Source organism: Ranitomeya imitator, chromosome 6 (assembly GCF_032444005.1).
Source record: "Ranitomeya imitator isolate aRanImi1 chromosome 6, aRanImi1.pri, whole genome shotgun sequence".
NCBI classification, from domain to species: Eukaryota; Metazoa; Chordata; class Amphibia; order Anura; family Dendrobatidae; genus Ranitomeya; species Ranitomeya imitator.
In genome coordinates, this window is record NC_091287.1 from 30,091,808 (window position 1) to 30,108,657 (window position 16,850).

Genomic DNA, 16,850 nt, shown 5'->3' on the forward strand with positions numbered 1-16,850 from the left:
TATATACATATATATATATAGACAGTATATATATATATTTTTTTCTTTTTGGGACACATGGATCATTTCTATAGCGGTATGTTGGTTTTGCAAGCCTGCGAGAAAACCACGCAGTACGGCTGCCATACGGATTACATACGGAGGATGCCATGCGCAAAAAACCCGGACACACCCTGCCTACGGAGGAGCTACGGACCACTATTTTCGGGACATTTCAGCGTATTACGGCCGTAATATACGGACCGTATTTTCATACGCTGAGTGTGAAGCCGGCCTTAGGGTGTTTTTTTTTAACTCCTATGTCATACTCTGCGCCCTTAGGCCCTACTCTAACAGTATATATCAGTTTTTCCCAGAGTGTTTCTTTTCATTAATGAACAGAATATTTGAGAATTGCTTAACGACCAGAGGTATTTTCGTTTTTGTTTTTTGCTCCCCTTCTTCCCAGAGCCATCACTTTTTTTATTTTTCGGTCAATATGGCCATGTAAGGGCTTGTTTTTTGCAGGACGAATTGTACTTTGAAAGACACCATTAGTTTTCACATATTGCGTACTGGAAAATGGGAAAAAATTCCAAGTGCTGTGAAATTGCAATCCCACGGTTGGCTTTTTTGCTAGCTTTACTAAATGCTAAAACTGACCTGCCATTATGATTCTCCAGGTCATTACGAGTTCATAGACACCAAACATATCTATGTTCTTTTTTTATCTACGTGGTGAAAAAAAATTCCAAAGTTTGTTTAAAATGTTTTTAACAAAATTGCGCCATTTTCCGATACCCATAGCGACTCCATTTGTCGTGATCTTGGGTCGGGTGAGGGCTTATTTTTGTGCGCCGTGCTGATGTTTTTAATGATACGATTTTTTGATCACCCGTTATTGCATTTTATTGCAATATTGCGGCGACTAAAAAAAAAGTAATTCTGGGGTTTTGACTTTTTTCTCCTTACGCCGTTTAGCGATCAGGTTAGTTCTTTTATTATATTGATAGACCGGGCGATTCTGAACGCAGTGATACCAAATATATGTGTGTTTGATTTTTTAAATTGTTTTTGAATGGGGCGAAAGGGGGGTGATTTTTTATATATTTTTATATATATGTATTTTTTAATATATTTTTTAAAACGTTTTTTTTTTTTTTTACTTTTGGCATGCTTTAATAGTCTCCTTGGCAGACTAGAAGCCACCATAACCTGATCCACCATGCTACATACAGGCGATGATCAGATTGCCTGTATGTAGCAGAATTGCTCACTCGCTATGAGCGCTCATAGCAATCTGGCAGTGATAACCATAGAGGTCTGCTGGAGACCTCTGGTTGTCATGCTAACCCATCAGCAACCTGCGGTCATGTGACACAGGCGCCGATGGGCGAGATTTCCGGCGCGCTTGCCGGAAGCGCGTGCTAAATGCCGCTGTCGGAGTTTGACAGTGGCATTTAACTAGTTAACAGCCGTGGGTGGATCGCGATTCCACCCGCTGCTGTTAGGCTGGTTTCACATTTGCGGGGTTTTTTTTGCGTTTTGCCGTAAAAAACGCAAAAAAAGCATGCTTTTTCCCCCTATATTTAACATTAAAAACGCATGCGTTTTGACGCGTTTTTGCAACGCATGCGTTTTTCTCTGCATGCGTTGTGTTGGAGAAATGCAACATGTAGTAATTTTTGCGGCGTTTTTTTTGCCGCAAAAAAACGCATGCGTTTTTTCGCGGCAAAAAAACGTATTGATGTCTATGTAAACGCATGCGCTTTTAAGCACATGTGTTTGCATGTGTTTTTATAGAAAAACACAAGAAAACACCCTAACTCTAACACAAACCCTAACCCAAACCCTAACACAAACACAAACCCTAACACAAACACAAACCCTAACACAAACACAAACCCTAACACAAACCCTAACACAAACCCAAACACAAACACAAACCCTAACACAAACACAAACCCTAACACAAACACAAACCCTAACACAAACACAAACCCTAACACAAACACAAACACAAACCCTAACACAAACACAAACCCTAACACAAACACAAACACAAACCCTAACACAAACACAAACCCTAAGGGTTAGGGTTAGAGATTGTGTTAGAGATTGTGTTAGAGTTTGTGTTAGAGTTTGTGTTAGAGTTTGTGTTTTAGGGTTAGGGTTAGGATCCCTAGGGTTACTAGGGATCCTAATCCTAACCCTAGGTATTTCTGTTTATAGTGGGTTTTCTAGTTGATTTTGATGATTGGCAGCTGTCACACACTTCTCATCATGCGTTTCAAAAATGCAAACGCAGGAATAAACGCTTGTAAACGCGTCAAAACGCCGTGTTTGCGTTAAAACATGCAAAAATGCATGCGCCTAAAAAACGCAGCGTTTAAACGCGTTTTTTTTTTTGCACCAAATGCGTTTAAATGCGTTTGCGTTTAAAACGCTGCAGATCAAAACGCAAGTGTGAAACCAGCCTTAGAGGCACATGTCAGCTGTTCAAAATTGTTTTATGGAGAACTATAACTGTCATTTCGGGAGAACTTGCAGTAGAAGGTCTGTGTCGGCCTCCAGCTCCTCCCATCTCCATAGACTTTTATAATCACCAATTGTCATCTCCTATCTATATAGTGGGAAAATCTGTCTTCTCTGAATAAATTTTACACGTAAATTGAGAATAAAAGATCCGTCTAGGATGAGAATGAAGCTGATAAGATCTATTACAAAGTTTCTTATTTTCCTGCATATTGATTTATAAAATATAAGTGAAAATGACGGTTACTCTTTAAATCGTGCTGCTATTTCATAACAGGATCAGTCCGTCCCCGCCATGGCAGGCGCAGGGTCTCATTATAAAGCAGTCACTTCACATTTACAAGGTGCTCATTTCTTGCCCAGACACAGAAGCCAAGCGGCGTACAAGCGGGGTCTTGCTGAGGTCACAGCTTTCCGGAAATGTACAAAATGTAGAAAGAACATTTAATTATTGGAGAAGAAGAAGAATCCAAATCTCCTGACCTCGTCCGAATGTCCTGTGATAAAATCCAACAAGTGAGTCTCATCGAAAATATCTCCTATTAGTTATCAGTAAAAACCATCATCAGTTCGGGCAGCAATTGCGGCTGTCGGGGTCGCAACGGGCAGCAACAGTCCCGGGTTGTGTCATGTGTCGTAGTAAAAATAAACAGGCAGAATGGAGTCATCTACAGGGAAAGGAAATGTAAATATTTGTGGAATGAAGCAAAGCGGAGGGCAAGTGGGTGACAGGCTGAGCGGGCGAGTGACGGGCTGAGCGGGAGAGCGACGGGCTGAGCGGGAGAGCGACGGGCTGAGCGGGAGAGCGATGGGCTGAGCGGGAGAGCGACGGGCTGAGCGGGAGAGTGACGGGCTGCGCGGGCGGGTGATGGGCTGAGTGGGCGAGTGACAGGGCTGAGTGGGCGAGTGACGGGGCTGAGCGGGCGAGTGACGGGGCTGAGCGGGCGAGTGACGGGCTGATGGGGCGGGTGATGGGCTGAGTGGGCGAGTAAAAGGGCTGAGCGGGCGAGTGACGGGCTGCGCGGGCGGGTGATGGGCTGAGGGGGCGAGTGACGGGGCTGAGCGGGCGAGTGACGGGCTGAGCGGGCGAGTGACGGGCTGAGCGGGTGAGTGACGGGCTGCGCGGGCGGGTGATGGGCTGAGTGGGCGAGTGACGGGCTGAGCGGGCGGGTGACGGGCTGAGCAGATGAGTGACGGGGCTGAGTGGGCGAGTGACGGGGCTGAGTGGGCGAATGACGGGGCTGAGCGGGCGAGTGACGGGGCTGAGCGGGCGAGTGACGGGCTGAGCGGGCGAGTGACGGGCTGAGCGGGCTAGTGACGGGCTGATGGGGCGGGTGATGGGCTGAGCGGGCGAGTGAGTGACGGCTGAGTGGGCGAGTGACGGGCTGAGCGGGCGGGTGACGGGCGAGTGACGGGTTGAGCGGGCGGGTGACGGGCTGAGCGGGCAGGTGATGGGCTGAGCAGATGAGTGACAGGGCTGAGCGGGCGAGTGACGGGCTGCGCGGGCGGGTGATGGGCTGAGTGGGCGAGTGACGGGCTGAGCGGGCGGGTGACGGGCTGAGCAGATGAGTGACGGGGCTGAGTGGGCGAGTGACGGGGCTGAGCGGGCGAGTGACGGGGCTGAGCGGGCGAGTGACGGGCTGAGCGGGCGAGTGACAGGCTGAGCGGGCTAGTGACGGGCTGATGGGGCGGGTGATGGGCTGAGCGGGCGAGTGAGTGACGGCTGAGTGGGCGAGTGACGGGCTGAGCGGGCGGGTGACGGGCGAGTGACGGGTTGAGCGGGCGGGTGACGGTCTGAGCGGGCAGGTGATGGGCTGAGCAGATGAGTGACAGGGCTGAGCGGGCGAGTGACGGGCTGAACGGGCGAGTGACGGGGCTGAGCGGGAGAGTGACGGGCTGCGCGGGCGGGTGATGGGCTGAGTGGGCGAGTGACGGGGCTGATGGGGCGAGTGACGGGGCTGAGCGGGCGAGTGACGGGGCTGAGCGGGCGAGTGACGGGCTGATGGGGCGGGTGATGGGCTGAGCGGGCGAGTAAAAGGGCTGAGCGGGCGAGTGACGGGCTGCGCGGGCGGGTGATGGGCTGAGGGGGCGAGTGACGGGGCTGAGCGGGCGAGTGACGGGGCTGAGCGGGCGAGTGACGGGCTGAGCGGGCGAGTGACGGGCTGAGCGGGGAGTGACGGGCTGCGCGGGCGGGTGATGGGCTGAGTGGGCGAGTGACGGGCTGAGCGGGCGGGTGACGGGCTGAGCAGATGAGTGACGGGGCTGAGCGGGCGAGTGACGGGGCTGAGCGGGCGAGTGACGGGGCTGAGCGGGCGAGTGACGGGGCTGAGCGGGCGAGTGACGGGCTGAGCGGGCTAGTGACGGGCTGATGGGGCGGGTGATGGGCTGAGCGGGCGAGTGAGTGACGGCTGAGTGGGCGAGTGACGGGCTGAGCGGGCGGGTGACGGGCGAGTGACGGGTTGAGCGGGCGGGTGACGGGCTGAGCGGGCAGGTGATGGGCTGAGCAGATGAGTGACAGGGCTGAGCGGGCGAGTGACGGGCTGCGCGGGCGGGTGATGGGCTGAGTGGGCGAGTGACGGGCTGAGCGGGCGGGTGACGGGCTGAGCAGATGAGTGACGGGGCTGAGCGGGCGAGTGACGGGGCTGAGCGGGCGAATGACGGGCTGAGCGGGCGAGTGACGGGCTGAGCGGACTAGTGACGGGCTGATGGGGCGGGTGATGGGCTGAGCGGGCGAGTGAGTGATGGCTGAGTGGGCGAGTGACGGGCTGAGCGGGCGGGTGACGGGCGAGTGACGGGTTGAGCGGGCGGGTGACGGTCTGAGCGGGCAGGTGATGGGCTGAGCAGATGAGTGACAGGGCTGAGCGGGCGAGTGACGGGCTGAGCGGGCGAGTGACGGGGCTGAGCGGGCGAGTGACGGGGCTGAGCGGGCGGGCGACGGGCTGAGCAGGCGAGTGATGGGCTTAACGGGCGAGTGGCGGGCTGAGCGGGCGGGTGACGGGCTGAGCGGGCGAGTGACGGGCTGAGCGGGCGAGCGATGGGGTGAGTGGGCGGGTAACGGGCTGAGCGGGCGGGCGACGGGCTGAGCAGGCGAGTGATGGGCTGAGCGGGCGAGTGGCGGGCTGAGCGGGCGGGTAATGGGCTGAGCGGGTGGGCAACGGGCTGAGCAGGCGAGGCCGTACCAGGCACCACCTGTGTGGTGAGCGGGGCTGAGCGGGCGAGTGGCGAGTGACGGGCTGAGCGGGCGAGTGACGGGCTGAGCGGGCGGGCGACGGGCTGAGTGGGCGGGTAACGGGCTGAGCGGGCGGGCGACGGGCTGAGCAGGCGAGTGATGGGCTGAGCGGGCGAGTGGCGGGCTGAGCGGGCGGGTAATGGGCTGAGCGGGTGGGCAACGGGCTGAGCAGGCGAGGCCGTACCAGGCACCACCTGTGTGCAGCTATGTAGGAATGTATCACGACTCACGAGCTGAGATACTGTCCAGTAAATCCCAGACTGCATCATAACTCGTGCCATTGCGCAACGGGCATCGTAACGTGGAATTTCTCCTCCCAAGTATAAAAAAAAGGATCTGTCACGGTGAGAAACTGGATTTACATCTCCCCCTGATTTATAGACCCTGGCTCACAGAAATGAAGAAATTCCCTGATCAGAATATGGAAACTATTTTATTGCTATATTGAAGTGGTTCCTCCGCTTTTAACAATTCCTCCTTTAAAAATGCACTGATCTTGTCGGAACCCCAGCGATCAGCTGTGGGAAAACCTGACAATAAGCGTATAATTTCCCTGCAGCGCCTCCACAGGAGAGAGGAAGTATTACACAATATCCCATTCATATCAATATTAGCTCAGAAGCCCAAATATGTATTCAAAAGTGCAACCTTTATCTTCTGATGTCATAGATACAAGTGAGAGGATGACATTGAGGAATTCTGTACTTACGGCCCTGCCCTTTGGTGCCGCCCGGAGATTTCGATGATGGGAAATCTGATACAATGTTTCTATGCAAAGATACATTTCAATCACTGATTGTTTACACTGTTGTATCACATTTCCAGGAAGAGAAATCTAAGCGGTACCAAAGGGCTACAAACTCTAAAAAGCCTTAAAGGGGTGGTCAAACCACCCCTTTAAAAGGTACCAGTCAGGATCTCCGACTGCTACTATAGCATATAGTATAGATTTTTCTGTCAGTATGATCCAACCTCTTAAGCCATCTACATGGGCCCATAGGTTATGGAAAGTTGAATTAAATGATACCTGGATATCTGTGATTTGTTGTCTCGTTCCAGAGTAATGCATGTTTTTTCCTAATATGTAAATGAGCTGTTAAGATCTATGGGTGGGACACAGATCTCCCTGAGAATCTGCCTCTAGTGGGGCGTTACAAGTATGTTACTTTCTATCACCTGCACGTCCATATACACAGCTATAATAATAATAAGGGTTGATCTTACTGACAGGTTCCCTTTAACTTAAATTTGTCCCTAAAAGGAACACTGCAGGCAAAGTAAACCTGAGGCCTCTGAGCAGGACACAGGGAGGCACAGAACAGTGAGGAGAGATTCCCGGTGCTAAGCTCCGCCCACTCGGAACCTGCAAGTAAACAAATGTATCAGCTGTCCTCAGTGTTCCGTTGAGGGATTAAGGGTCAACATTTTCTTACTGATGGAAATAGAATAAAAAAAACCTAAACATCGCTCTATAAATCTTCACAGTCCGATGTCAGGAACCGCTGGACTCACCTATAAAACCTGCTGATCCGAACTTCATTGGTGAATCCCATCCCTCCCCAGAACTGGAGGCAGCTGTCACTCAACTCTCTCGCCAAACGCCCGGCCTTTAACTTGGCCATGGAAGCTAATCTGGTGACATCATTCCCTTCGATATATAATCCTACAGGAAAAAAATAACATTTATCAGCAAAGTCAATATTGAGTAGCAAGCATTAGCGCTGAGAAATCGAGAGCTGAAGCCCCATGCAAATTAGTCTAGAAGTGCATAGGGGCGTGTTGATATACACATCATGCAATGACACGCCTACAATGCACTTCCAGTCTAATTTGCTTGTGGCTTCAACTCTTGATTACTCAGCGCTGGCACATCGGATTACTGCAAGACAGGTGTGATAATTATTAGACTAGGACCTATACAGACGCATCACTAGATTCCGGAGTAGAATTGTCATTTAAAAGATGCCCATTCGTGTGACAAAGGCCCAATATATACCGCACTGGCGAATTGGGATATTGGAGGAATTCAAAACTGACAGTTGCTTAAAGGCATACCTCCCAACATTTCTGCAAAGGAAAGAGGGATAACGTTTTAAACCACACCCCTTAGCCACATCCATGCCAACACCCCAAACCACACCCATGTCCATGCCCCAAACCACGTCCATGCCCCAAACCACACTTATGCCCACACCCATGTCCACGCCCAAACCACACCCATATCCACGCCCCAAACCACACCCCTTAACCACGTCCATGCCAACACCCCAAACCACACCCATGTCCATGCCCCAAACCACACCCATGTCCATGCCCCAAACCACACCTATGTCCACACACCCCAAACCACACCCATGTCCACACCCAAACCACATCCATGTCCACACCCCAAACCACACCCCTTAACCATGTCCATGCCAACACCCCAAACCACACCCATGTCCATGCCCCAAACCACACCCATGTCCCAAACCACACCCATGTCCACACACCCCAAACCACACCCATGCCCACACCCCAAACCACACCCATGCCCACACACCCATGTCCACACCCCTAACCACGTCCATGCCAACACTCCAATCCACACCCATGTCTGCACCCCAAACCACACCCAAGCCCACGCCCCAAACCACACTCATTTCCACACACTCCAAACCACACCCATGTCCACACCCCCTAACCATGTGCTTGCCCACACCCCCCAATCCACACCCATGTCCACGCCCCCTAGCCACACACATTCAGCACTGCTGATCACATTGTTTTATAAACCGACATTGTTGGAACTGTGCCAGTAAGAGATGAGAGTATTATATAGGGTATTTTATTTCATAAGGGGAACTACTGCACTTTAAAAGGAGTTGTCCATGTAATGTATTTATTATATAATAAAATGTATTTTTTTGTCTTAAAGGGCATGTCCAGGCTGGAGGATAAAGACAGACTTAAATCCTAACAGCAACTGCATCGCACGCTGTGAGGATTCTCCAGTGCCGGCAACTGATCCAGGTCTGTAGGTCGCCTTGCTCGCACCGGCCTTTTCAGCTTTACCCATAAATTGTATTAATGTTAATATAATGTGTTTATCTATATATCTGTATATAGAGATGTTATCAGTCATTATACAGGAGGAGGTGAGCTGTGACATCCCCTATTGTGAATGGTGGATCCTGTGTTATCTACTGTATATAGAGGCGTTATCAGTCATTGTACAGGAGGAGGAGGTGAGCTGTGACATCACCTATTGTGAATGGTGGATCCTGTGTTATCTACTGTATATAGAGGCGTTATCAGTCATTGTACAGGAGTAGGAGGTGAGCTGTGACATCCCCTATTGTGAATGGTGGATCCTGTGTTATCTACTGTATATAGAGGCATTATCAGTCATTGTACAGGAGGAGGAGGTGAGCTGTGACATCACCTATTGTGAATGGTGGATCCTGTGTTATCTACTGTATATAGAGGCATTATCAGTCATTGTACAGGAGGAGGAGGTGAGCTGTGACATCACCTATTGTGAAAGGTGGATCCTGGTGTGATCTACTGTATATAGAGGTGTTATCAGTCATTGTACAGGAAGAGGAGGTGAGCTGTGAGATCACCTATTGTGAATGGTGGATCCTGTGTTATCTACTGTATATAGAGGTGTTATCAGTCATTGTACAGGAAGAGGAGGTGAGCTGTGACATCACCTATTGTGAATGGTGGATCCTGTGTTATCTACTGTATATAGAGGTGTTATCAGTCATTGTACAGGAAGAGGAGGTGAGCTGTGACATCACCTATTGTGAATGGTGGATCCTGGGTTATCTACTGTATATAGAGGTGTAATCAGTCATTGCACAGGAGGAGGAGGAGGAGGTGAGCTGTGACATCACCTATTGTGAAAGGTGGATTCTGATGTGATCTACTGTATATAGAGGTGTTATCAGTCATTGTACATGAGGAGGAGGTGAGCTGTGACATCACCTATTGTGAATGGTGGATCCTGTGTTATATACTGTATATAGAGGTGTTATCAGTCATTGTACAGAAGGAGGAGGTGAGCTGTGACATCACTTTTTGTGAATGGTGGATCCTGTGTTATCTACTGTATATAGAGGCATTATCAGTCATTGTACAGGAGTAGGAGGTGAGCTGTGACATCCCCTATTGTGAATGGTGGATCCTGTGTTATCTACTGTATATAGAGACGTTATCAGTCATTGTACAGGAGGAGGAGGTGAGCTGTGACATCACCTATTGTGAATGGTGGATCCTGTGTTATCTACTGTATTTAGAGGCATTATCAGTCATTGTACAGGAGGAGGAGGTGAGCTGTGACATCACCTATTGTGAAAGGTGGATCCTGGTGTGATCTACTGTACAGGTCCTTCTCAAAAAATTAGCATATAGTGTTAAATTTCATTATTTACCATAATGTAATGATTACAATTAAACTTTCATATATTATAGATTCATTATCCACCAACTGAAATTTGTCAGGTCTTTTATTGTTTTAATACTGATGATTTTGGCATACAACTCCTGATAACCCAAAAAACCTGTCTCAATAAATTAGCATATCAAGAAAAGGTTCTCTAAACGACCTATTACCCTAATCTTCTGAATCAACTAATTAACTCTAAACACATGCAAAAGATACCTGAGGCTTTTATAAACTCCCTGCCTGGTTCATTACTCAAAACCCCCATCATGGGTAAGACTAGCGACCTGACAGATGTCAAGAAGGCCATCATTGACACCCTCAAGCAAGAGGGTAAGACCCAGAAAGAAATTTCTCAACAAATAGGCTGTTCCCAGAGTGCTGTATCAAGGCACCTCAATGGTAAGTCTGTTGGAAGGAAACAATGTGGCAGAAAACGCTGTACAACGAGAAGAGGAGACCGGACCCTGAGGAAGATTGTGGAGAAGGACCGATTCCAGACCTTGGGGAACCTGAGGAAGCAGTGGACTGAGTCTGGTGTGGAAACATCCAGAGCCACCGTGCACAGGCGTGTGCAGGAAATGGGCTACAGGTGCCGCATTCCCCAGGTAAAGCCACTTTTGAACCATAAACAGCGGCAGAGGCGCCTGACCTGGGCTACAGAGAAGCAGCACTGGACTGTTGCTAAGTGGTCCCAAGTACTTTTTTCTGATGAAAGCAAATTTTGCATGTCATTCGGAAATCAAGGTGCCAGAGTCTGGAGGAAGACTGGGGAGAAGGAAATGCCAAAATGCCTGAAGTCCAGTGTCAAGTACCCACAGTCAGTGATGGTGTGGGGTGCCATGTCAGCTGCTGGTGTTGGTCCACTGTGTTTCATCAAGGGCAGGGTCAATGCAGCTAGCTATCAGGAGATTTTGGAGCACTTCATGCTTCCATCGGCTGAAATGCTTTATGGAGATGAAGATTTCATTTTTCAGCACGACCTGGCACCTGCTCACAGTGCCAAAACCACTGGTAAATGGTTTACTGACCATGGTATTACTGTGCTCAATTGGCCTGCCAACTCTCCTGACCTGAACCCCATAGAGAATCTGTGGGATATTGTGAAGAGAAAGTTGAGAGACGCAAGACCCAACACTCTGGATGAGCTTAAGGCCGCTATTGAAGCATCCTGGGCCTCCATAACATCTCAGCAGTGTCACAGGCTGATTGCCTCCATGCCACGCCGCATTGAAGCAGTCATTTCTGCCAAAGGATTCCCCACCAAGTATTGAGTGCATAACTGAACATTATTATTTGATGGTTTTTTTGTTTGTTATTAAAAAACACTTTTATTTGATTGGATGGGTGAAATATGCTAATTTATTGAGACAGGTTTTTTGGGTTATCAGGAGTTGTATGCCAAAATCATCAGTATTAAAACAATAAAAGACCTGACAAATTTCAGTTGGTGGATAATGAATCTATAATATATGAAAGTTTAATTGTAATCATTACATTATGGTAAATAATGAAATTTAACACTATATGCTAATTTTTTGAGAAGGACCTGTATATAGAGGTGTTATCAGTCATTGTACAGGAAGAGGAGGTGAGCTGTGACATCACCTATTGTGAATGGTGGATCCTGTGTTATCTACTGTATATAGAGGTGTTATCAGTCATTGTACAGGAAGAGGAGGTGAGCTGTGACATCACCTATTGTGAAAGGTGGATTCTGATGTGATCTACTGTATATAGAGGTGTTATCAGTCATTGTACATGAGGAGGAGGTGAGCTGTGACATCACCTATTGTGAATGGTGGATCCTGTGTTATATACTGTATATAGAGGTGTTATCAGTCATTATACAGAAGGAGGAGGTGAGCTGTGACATCACTTTTTGTGAATGGTGGATCCTGTGTTATCTACTGTATATAGAGGTGTTATCAGTCATTGTACAGGAGGAGGAGGTGAGCTGTGATATCACCTATTGTGAAAGGTGGATCCTGTGTGATCTACTGTATATAGAGGTGTTATCAGTCATTGTACATGAGGAGGAGGTGAGCTGTGACATCACATATTGTGAATGGTGGATCCTGTGTTATCTACTGTATATAGAGGTGTTATCAGTCATTGTACAGGAGGAGGAGGTGAGCTGTGACATCACCTATTGTGTATGGTGGATCCTGTGTTATCTACTGTATATAGAGGTGTTATCAGTCATTTTACAGGAGGAGGAGGTGAGCTGTGACATCACCTATTGTGTATGGTGGATCCTGTGTTATCTACTGTATATAGAGGTGTCATCAGTCATTGTACAGGAGGAGGAGGTGAGCTGTGTATAATTCTGTTTTATCTACTATATGTATGTGTTACTTTTTATTGTAATCCTGTCTGTGATAATAATAAAGCTGCAGAACAGTTTACTGTACAGAACAGGTAGTGTGAGTTCGCTATTAGCTTTTATTGCCAGTTTGAAAATTGCATGATTTTTTTTTGTAGACATGCAGTCATGCTACGCGGTAATAATGTTTCCAAAAATCTTTATCACCTGTCTATTGTACAGTAGGTGGTGACACCTGACTATAAATCTACAAAATCACTGACTTTGCGCCATTCTACCTAGAAAAACTGATGAAGATATTGATTTTATTTACATTTTTCTTTTGTTCGTTAACTTTGCATTTTATTAATTAAAAACACTATTAATTTTTTAAAATTCATTTGCCATAAAATCCTGATTTAAGCTACAGATAATGTTCTGTGATACAAACGGCACAGTCAGACATGATGCAACCAACACCCATGCCGGGCGTTAGACCTCACCGATGGTGCGATACAGCAGAGACCTCAGGAGCTCCACCTCGGTGCTCAGCTCGGCCAGACGGAAGTGCACCACCTGGTTACTTAGCAGCGGCTGACTGAAGATTTTCCTCTCACTCGTATATTTCACTGTTTCTCCTATTAGATTTTCCATCGGAGTCAAAACTAAAGATGGAATAAGAAAGTTAATACATTTCAGAGGATTTTACATTTTTCATTTCTCCACAACCGTAGCGGTATGAGGGCTTGCTTTTTGTGAGCGTAATGAGTTGCACTACGGTATTTTAGAATACATTTTAAGGGGGTGTCGCACCGTACGTTGTCAGGAATTTCCCGGTATTGCTGGTGGTTGTGTGACCACGTGTATACGATTTGGATACTTTCGGCCACATTCTGACTAGACGTGCTCAGACTCGCTCAATTAACTTGTACTGAGCGAGTCCACGCACGTCTAGTCGGAATGTGGCCAGAAGTATGCAAATCGCCTACACGTGGTCACATGACTGTCCGCTCTTGCCACCAACAACGGAGAACCCTGACAGCGTGTGGTGCGAACGGAGTGAGGGTTCTGAAGTCTGCAGTCACCTGGAAAACCCTTTAATGTCAGGTATCGAAGTCCTCGACAACCCCGTTTAATATGTTGTTTTTTTCTTTTGTATTTACAGTATATTTTTAAGTTATTTTACTTTGTAAAAGTGATTTTTTTATGTGATCTGCAGATGGCTTAGTTAATGATTTTCCAAATTTACAAGCCTTAATTAGCATATAGCCTGACAATTATCAGCACCCCGCATAGGTTTTATGGTGTCCCTATGGAGAGAGATCCCTTGGCCTGTGCGACCACATTGAATTACTAAGACTACTGCCGAATTATGCAATCACCCCTTTAGATGCTGCAATCAATAGAAACTGCAGCATCTAAAGGGGCGATTGCGGTATCTAAAGGGGCGATTGCAGCTCTTGTGTAATACGGCAGTAGTCATAGCGCTTAGCTACTCCACCCATCATACTGACAGATCCCGATCGCTCCGATATATATAAAGTTATAGAATGGTTACAAAAAGTAAATAAAAAAAAAAAAAAATGAGATAAAATATAGTACTGTGCACTGTACTGTTCACATCCCGTCCCCACACAAAAAAAAAAAAAGAAGAAACTATAAATTAAAGTCAATAAGAACACGGTAAATACTTTTATGGGGCAACGCTTATTTATTTTTTTATTATTTATTATTTTAATGACTCATTGTTTTGTTGGGTAAAATCAACCAGATGCGAAAAGATCAGCGACGTCAGCAGTGTGAACGGTTAATTCTGAGTAACCCTGCCGGACTGTCTGGGTGCGCCCGGCCGTTTGCACAGCTGCAGAGAAGTGGGAATAATTTGAGCAATTCTCCCGGTGACGGATACTTGTCGCCTCGAGTCTACGCCGGACATCACGTATCAGATCGCCGTGACGCGGTGCCCTTTAAGACGTCTTACGACTTCATATTTTTCCAACTTAATCAGACACTTATTCCCCGTTCGCTGACAGCTCAGTGTAAAGCGTCATTGCTGGAAACGCCAAGCTCCTATTTATATCCCACCTGGAAGAGGAAATGTCTAATTCTCCTTTATTATTAGGCGACGACGTCTCATTCCCTTCTTCTACTTTATAATAATATTTCATGCCCGGGAAAAGACAAAAACTGGACCATGGGTGTTAGTCACATCATTTATTACTAAGAATTGACCGGGAACCTCTTATAAAGTGGTTGTTGGGAAATTACAACTCCCAGCATGTCCTTAGAGCCATAGTCTATCAGGTCATATTGGGAGTTGTAGTTCTCCATCTAAGGCTATGTGCATCCTCAGTGTTTTGAGGAGTTTGTAGAGCGGAAACTTCTCCAAATCCTCTTCAAGAAGTCAAAAATTTGGAGTTTCTGCTCAGTTTTCGCTCCAGAAACTCAGCAAAAAAAAAAAAACCCTCAGTGTGCAGATACCCAAAGTGATGGCTACTTACCATTAGCTACACCCCACATTCTCTCCTCCTGGAACTGCAGCATCTGGTAGATGAACCCCATGCCTTCCTCGCCTATCAGATGTTTATTGGGCACCCGGACGTCTTCGAAAAATATCTGAGCTGTGTCTGACGACTTCATACCCATTTTGTCGATTTTCTTAGCGACATGCACACCTAGGATGAAAAAAAGACATTATATATACGGTATGTATAATATAAAATAAAATTGTGACTTGCATTTCTATTCCGCCCCCTCTAGTCTGATGCCCCTAAATAAAATCCTGAGTGACCAATCGTCTCCAGAAGTCACATCATTAGTAAATTGAGCGCTCCTGTGTGTGATTCCTTCTCGGTATAACTACAGCTGTTCTGTGAAAGTCTCACAGGTTTGTGTGAGAACATTAGGGATCAAACAGCATCATGAAAACCAAGGAGCTCACCAGACAGGTCAGGGATAAAGTTGTGGAGAACAGTGAAGCAGTTACATACATAGTTATATAGGTTGAAATAAGACCCGTCAAGTTCAACCTTTCTCCACCACTTGTAAATTTTGTCACTAAATTAACTATACCCCACAATGTTATGTGTACTGAGGAAATCATCCACCCCCTTGTATGAAAGCTGTTATAGTGTCGGCCATTACTACCTCTTGTGGTCGGCATTCCACAGTCTGACTGCTCTAACTGTAAAGAACCCATTTCTTTTTAGCTGCCAGAATCGTCTTTCTTCCACCTGTAAGGAGTGCCCCCTGGTCCTCAGTATGGTCCTCGGAAGGAATAAGTCATGTGCCGTCCTCTGTACTGACCACACATATTTATTCGTGTAAATGAGATCTTCTCTAAGGCGTCTTTTTTCTAAGCTAAACAAGCCCAACTTTTCCAACCTGTCATCATGTAAGAGGCCTCCATCCCATGTAATATACCAGAGGCCTCCATCCCATGTAATATATAAGAGGCCTCCATCCCATGTAATATAAGAGAGGCCTCCATCCTATGTAATATACCAGAGACCTTCATCCCTTGTAATATACTAGAGGCTTCCATCCCATGTAATATAAGAGAGGCCTCCATCCTATGTAATATACCAGAGACCTTCATCCCTTGTAATATACCAGAGACCTTCATCCCTTGTAATATACTAGAGGCCTCCATCCCATGTAATATAAGAGAGGCCTCCATCCTATGTAATATATAAGAGGCCTCCATCCTATGTAATATACCAGAGACCTTCATCCCTTGTAATATACTAGAGGCCTCCATCCTATGTAATATAAGAGAGGCCTCCATCCCGTGTAATATACGAGAGGCCTCCATCCCGTGTAATATACGAGAGGCCTCCATCCCGTGTAATATACGAGAGGCCTCCATCCCGTGTAATATACGAGAGGCCTCCATCCTGTGTAAAATAGGAGAAGCCTCCATCCCGTGTAATATACGAGAGGCCTCCATCCCGTGTAATATACGAGAGGCCTCCATCCCATGTAAAATAGGAGAAGCCTCCATCCCGTGTAATATACGAGAGGCCTCCATCCCATGTAAAATAGGAGAAGCCTCCATCCCGTGTAATATACGAGAAGCCTCCATCCCATGTAAAATAGGAGAAGCCTCCATCCCGTGTAATATAGGAGAAGCCTCCATCCCATGTAATATAGGAGAAGCCTCCATCCCATGTAATATACGAGAGGCCTCCATCCCGTGTAATATAGGAGAGGCCTCCATCCCGTGTAATATAGGAGAAGCCTCCATCCCATGTAATATAGGAGAAGCCTCCATCCCATGTAATATACGAGAGGCCTCCATCCCGTGTAATATAGGAGAGGCCTCCATCCCATGTAATATAGGAGAGGCCTCCATCCCATGTAATATAGGAGAG

General features: G+C 47.3%; 1 protein-coding gene across 2 annotated transcripts in view; it reads right to left on the reverse strand.

The window, feature by feature from the left end:
* LOC138641756 (probable acyl-CoA dehydrogenase 6) overlaps positions 1-16,850 on the reverse strand; it is a 72,392-nt gene that overhangs the window by 3,235 nt on the left and 52,307 nt on the right. For both annotated transcript variants that reach the window (XM_069729388.1, XM_069729389.1), the window contains exons 7-9: positions 14,979-15,152; positions 12,981-13,142; positions 7,256-7,406 (exon numbers count right to left, since the gene is read on the reverse strand). In XM_069729388.1, coding sequence (XP_069585489.1) covers positions 7,256-7,406; positions 12,981-13,142; positions 14,979-15,152 — 487 coding nt within the window. The remainder of the gene's footprint in view (positions 1-7,255; positions 7,407-12,980; positions 13,143-14,978; positions 15,153-16,850) is intronic.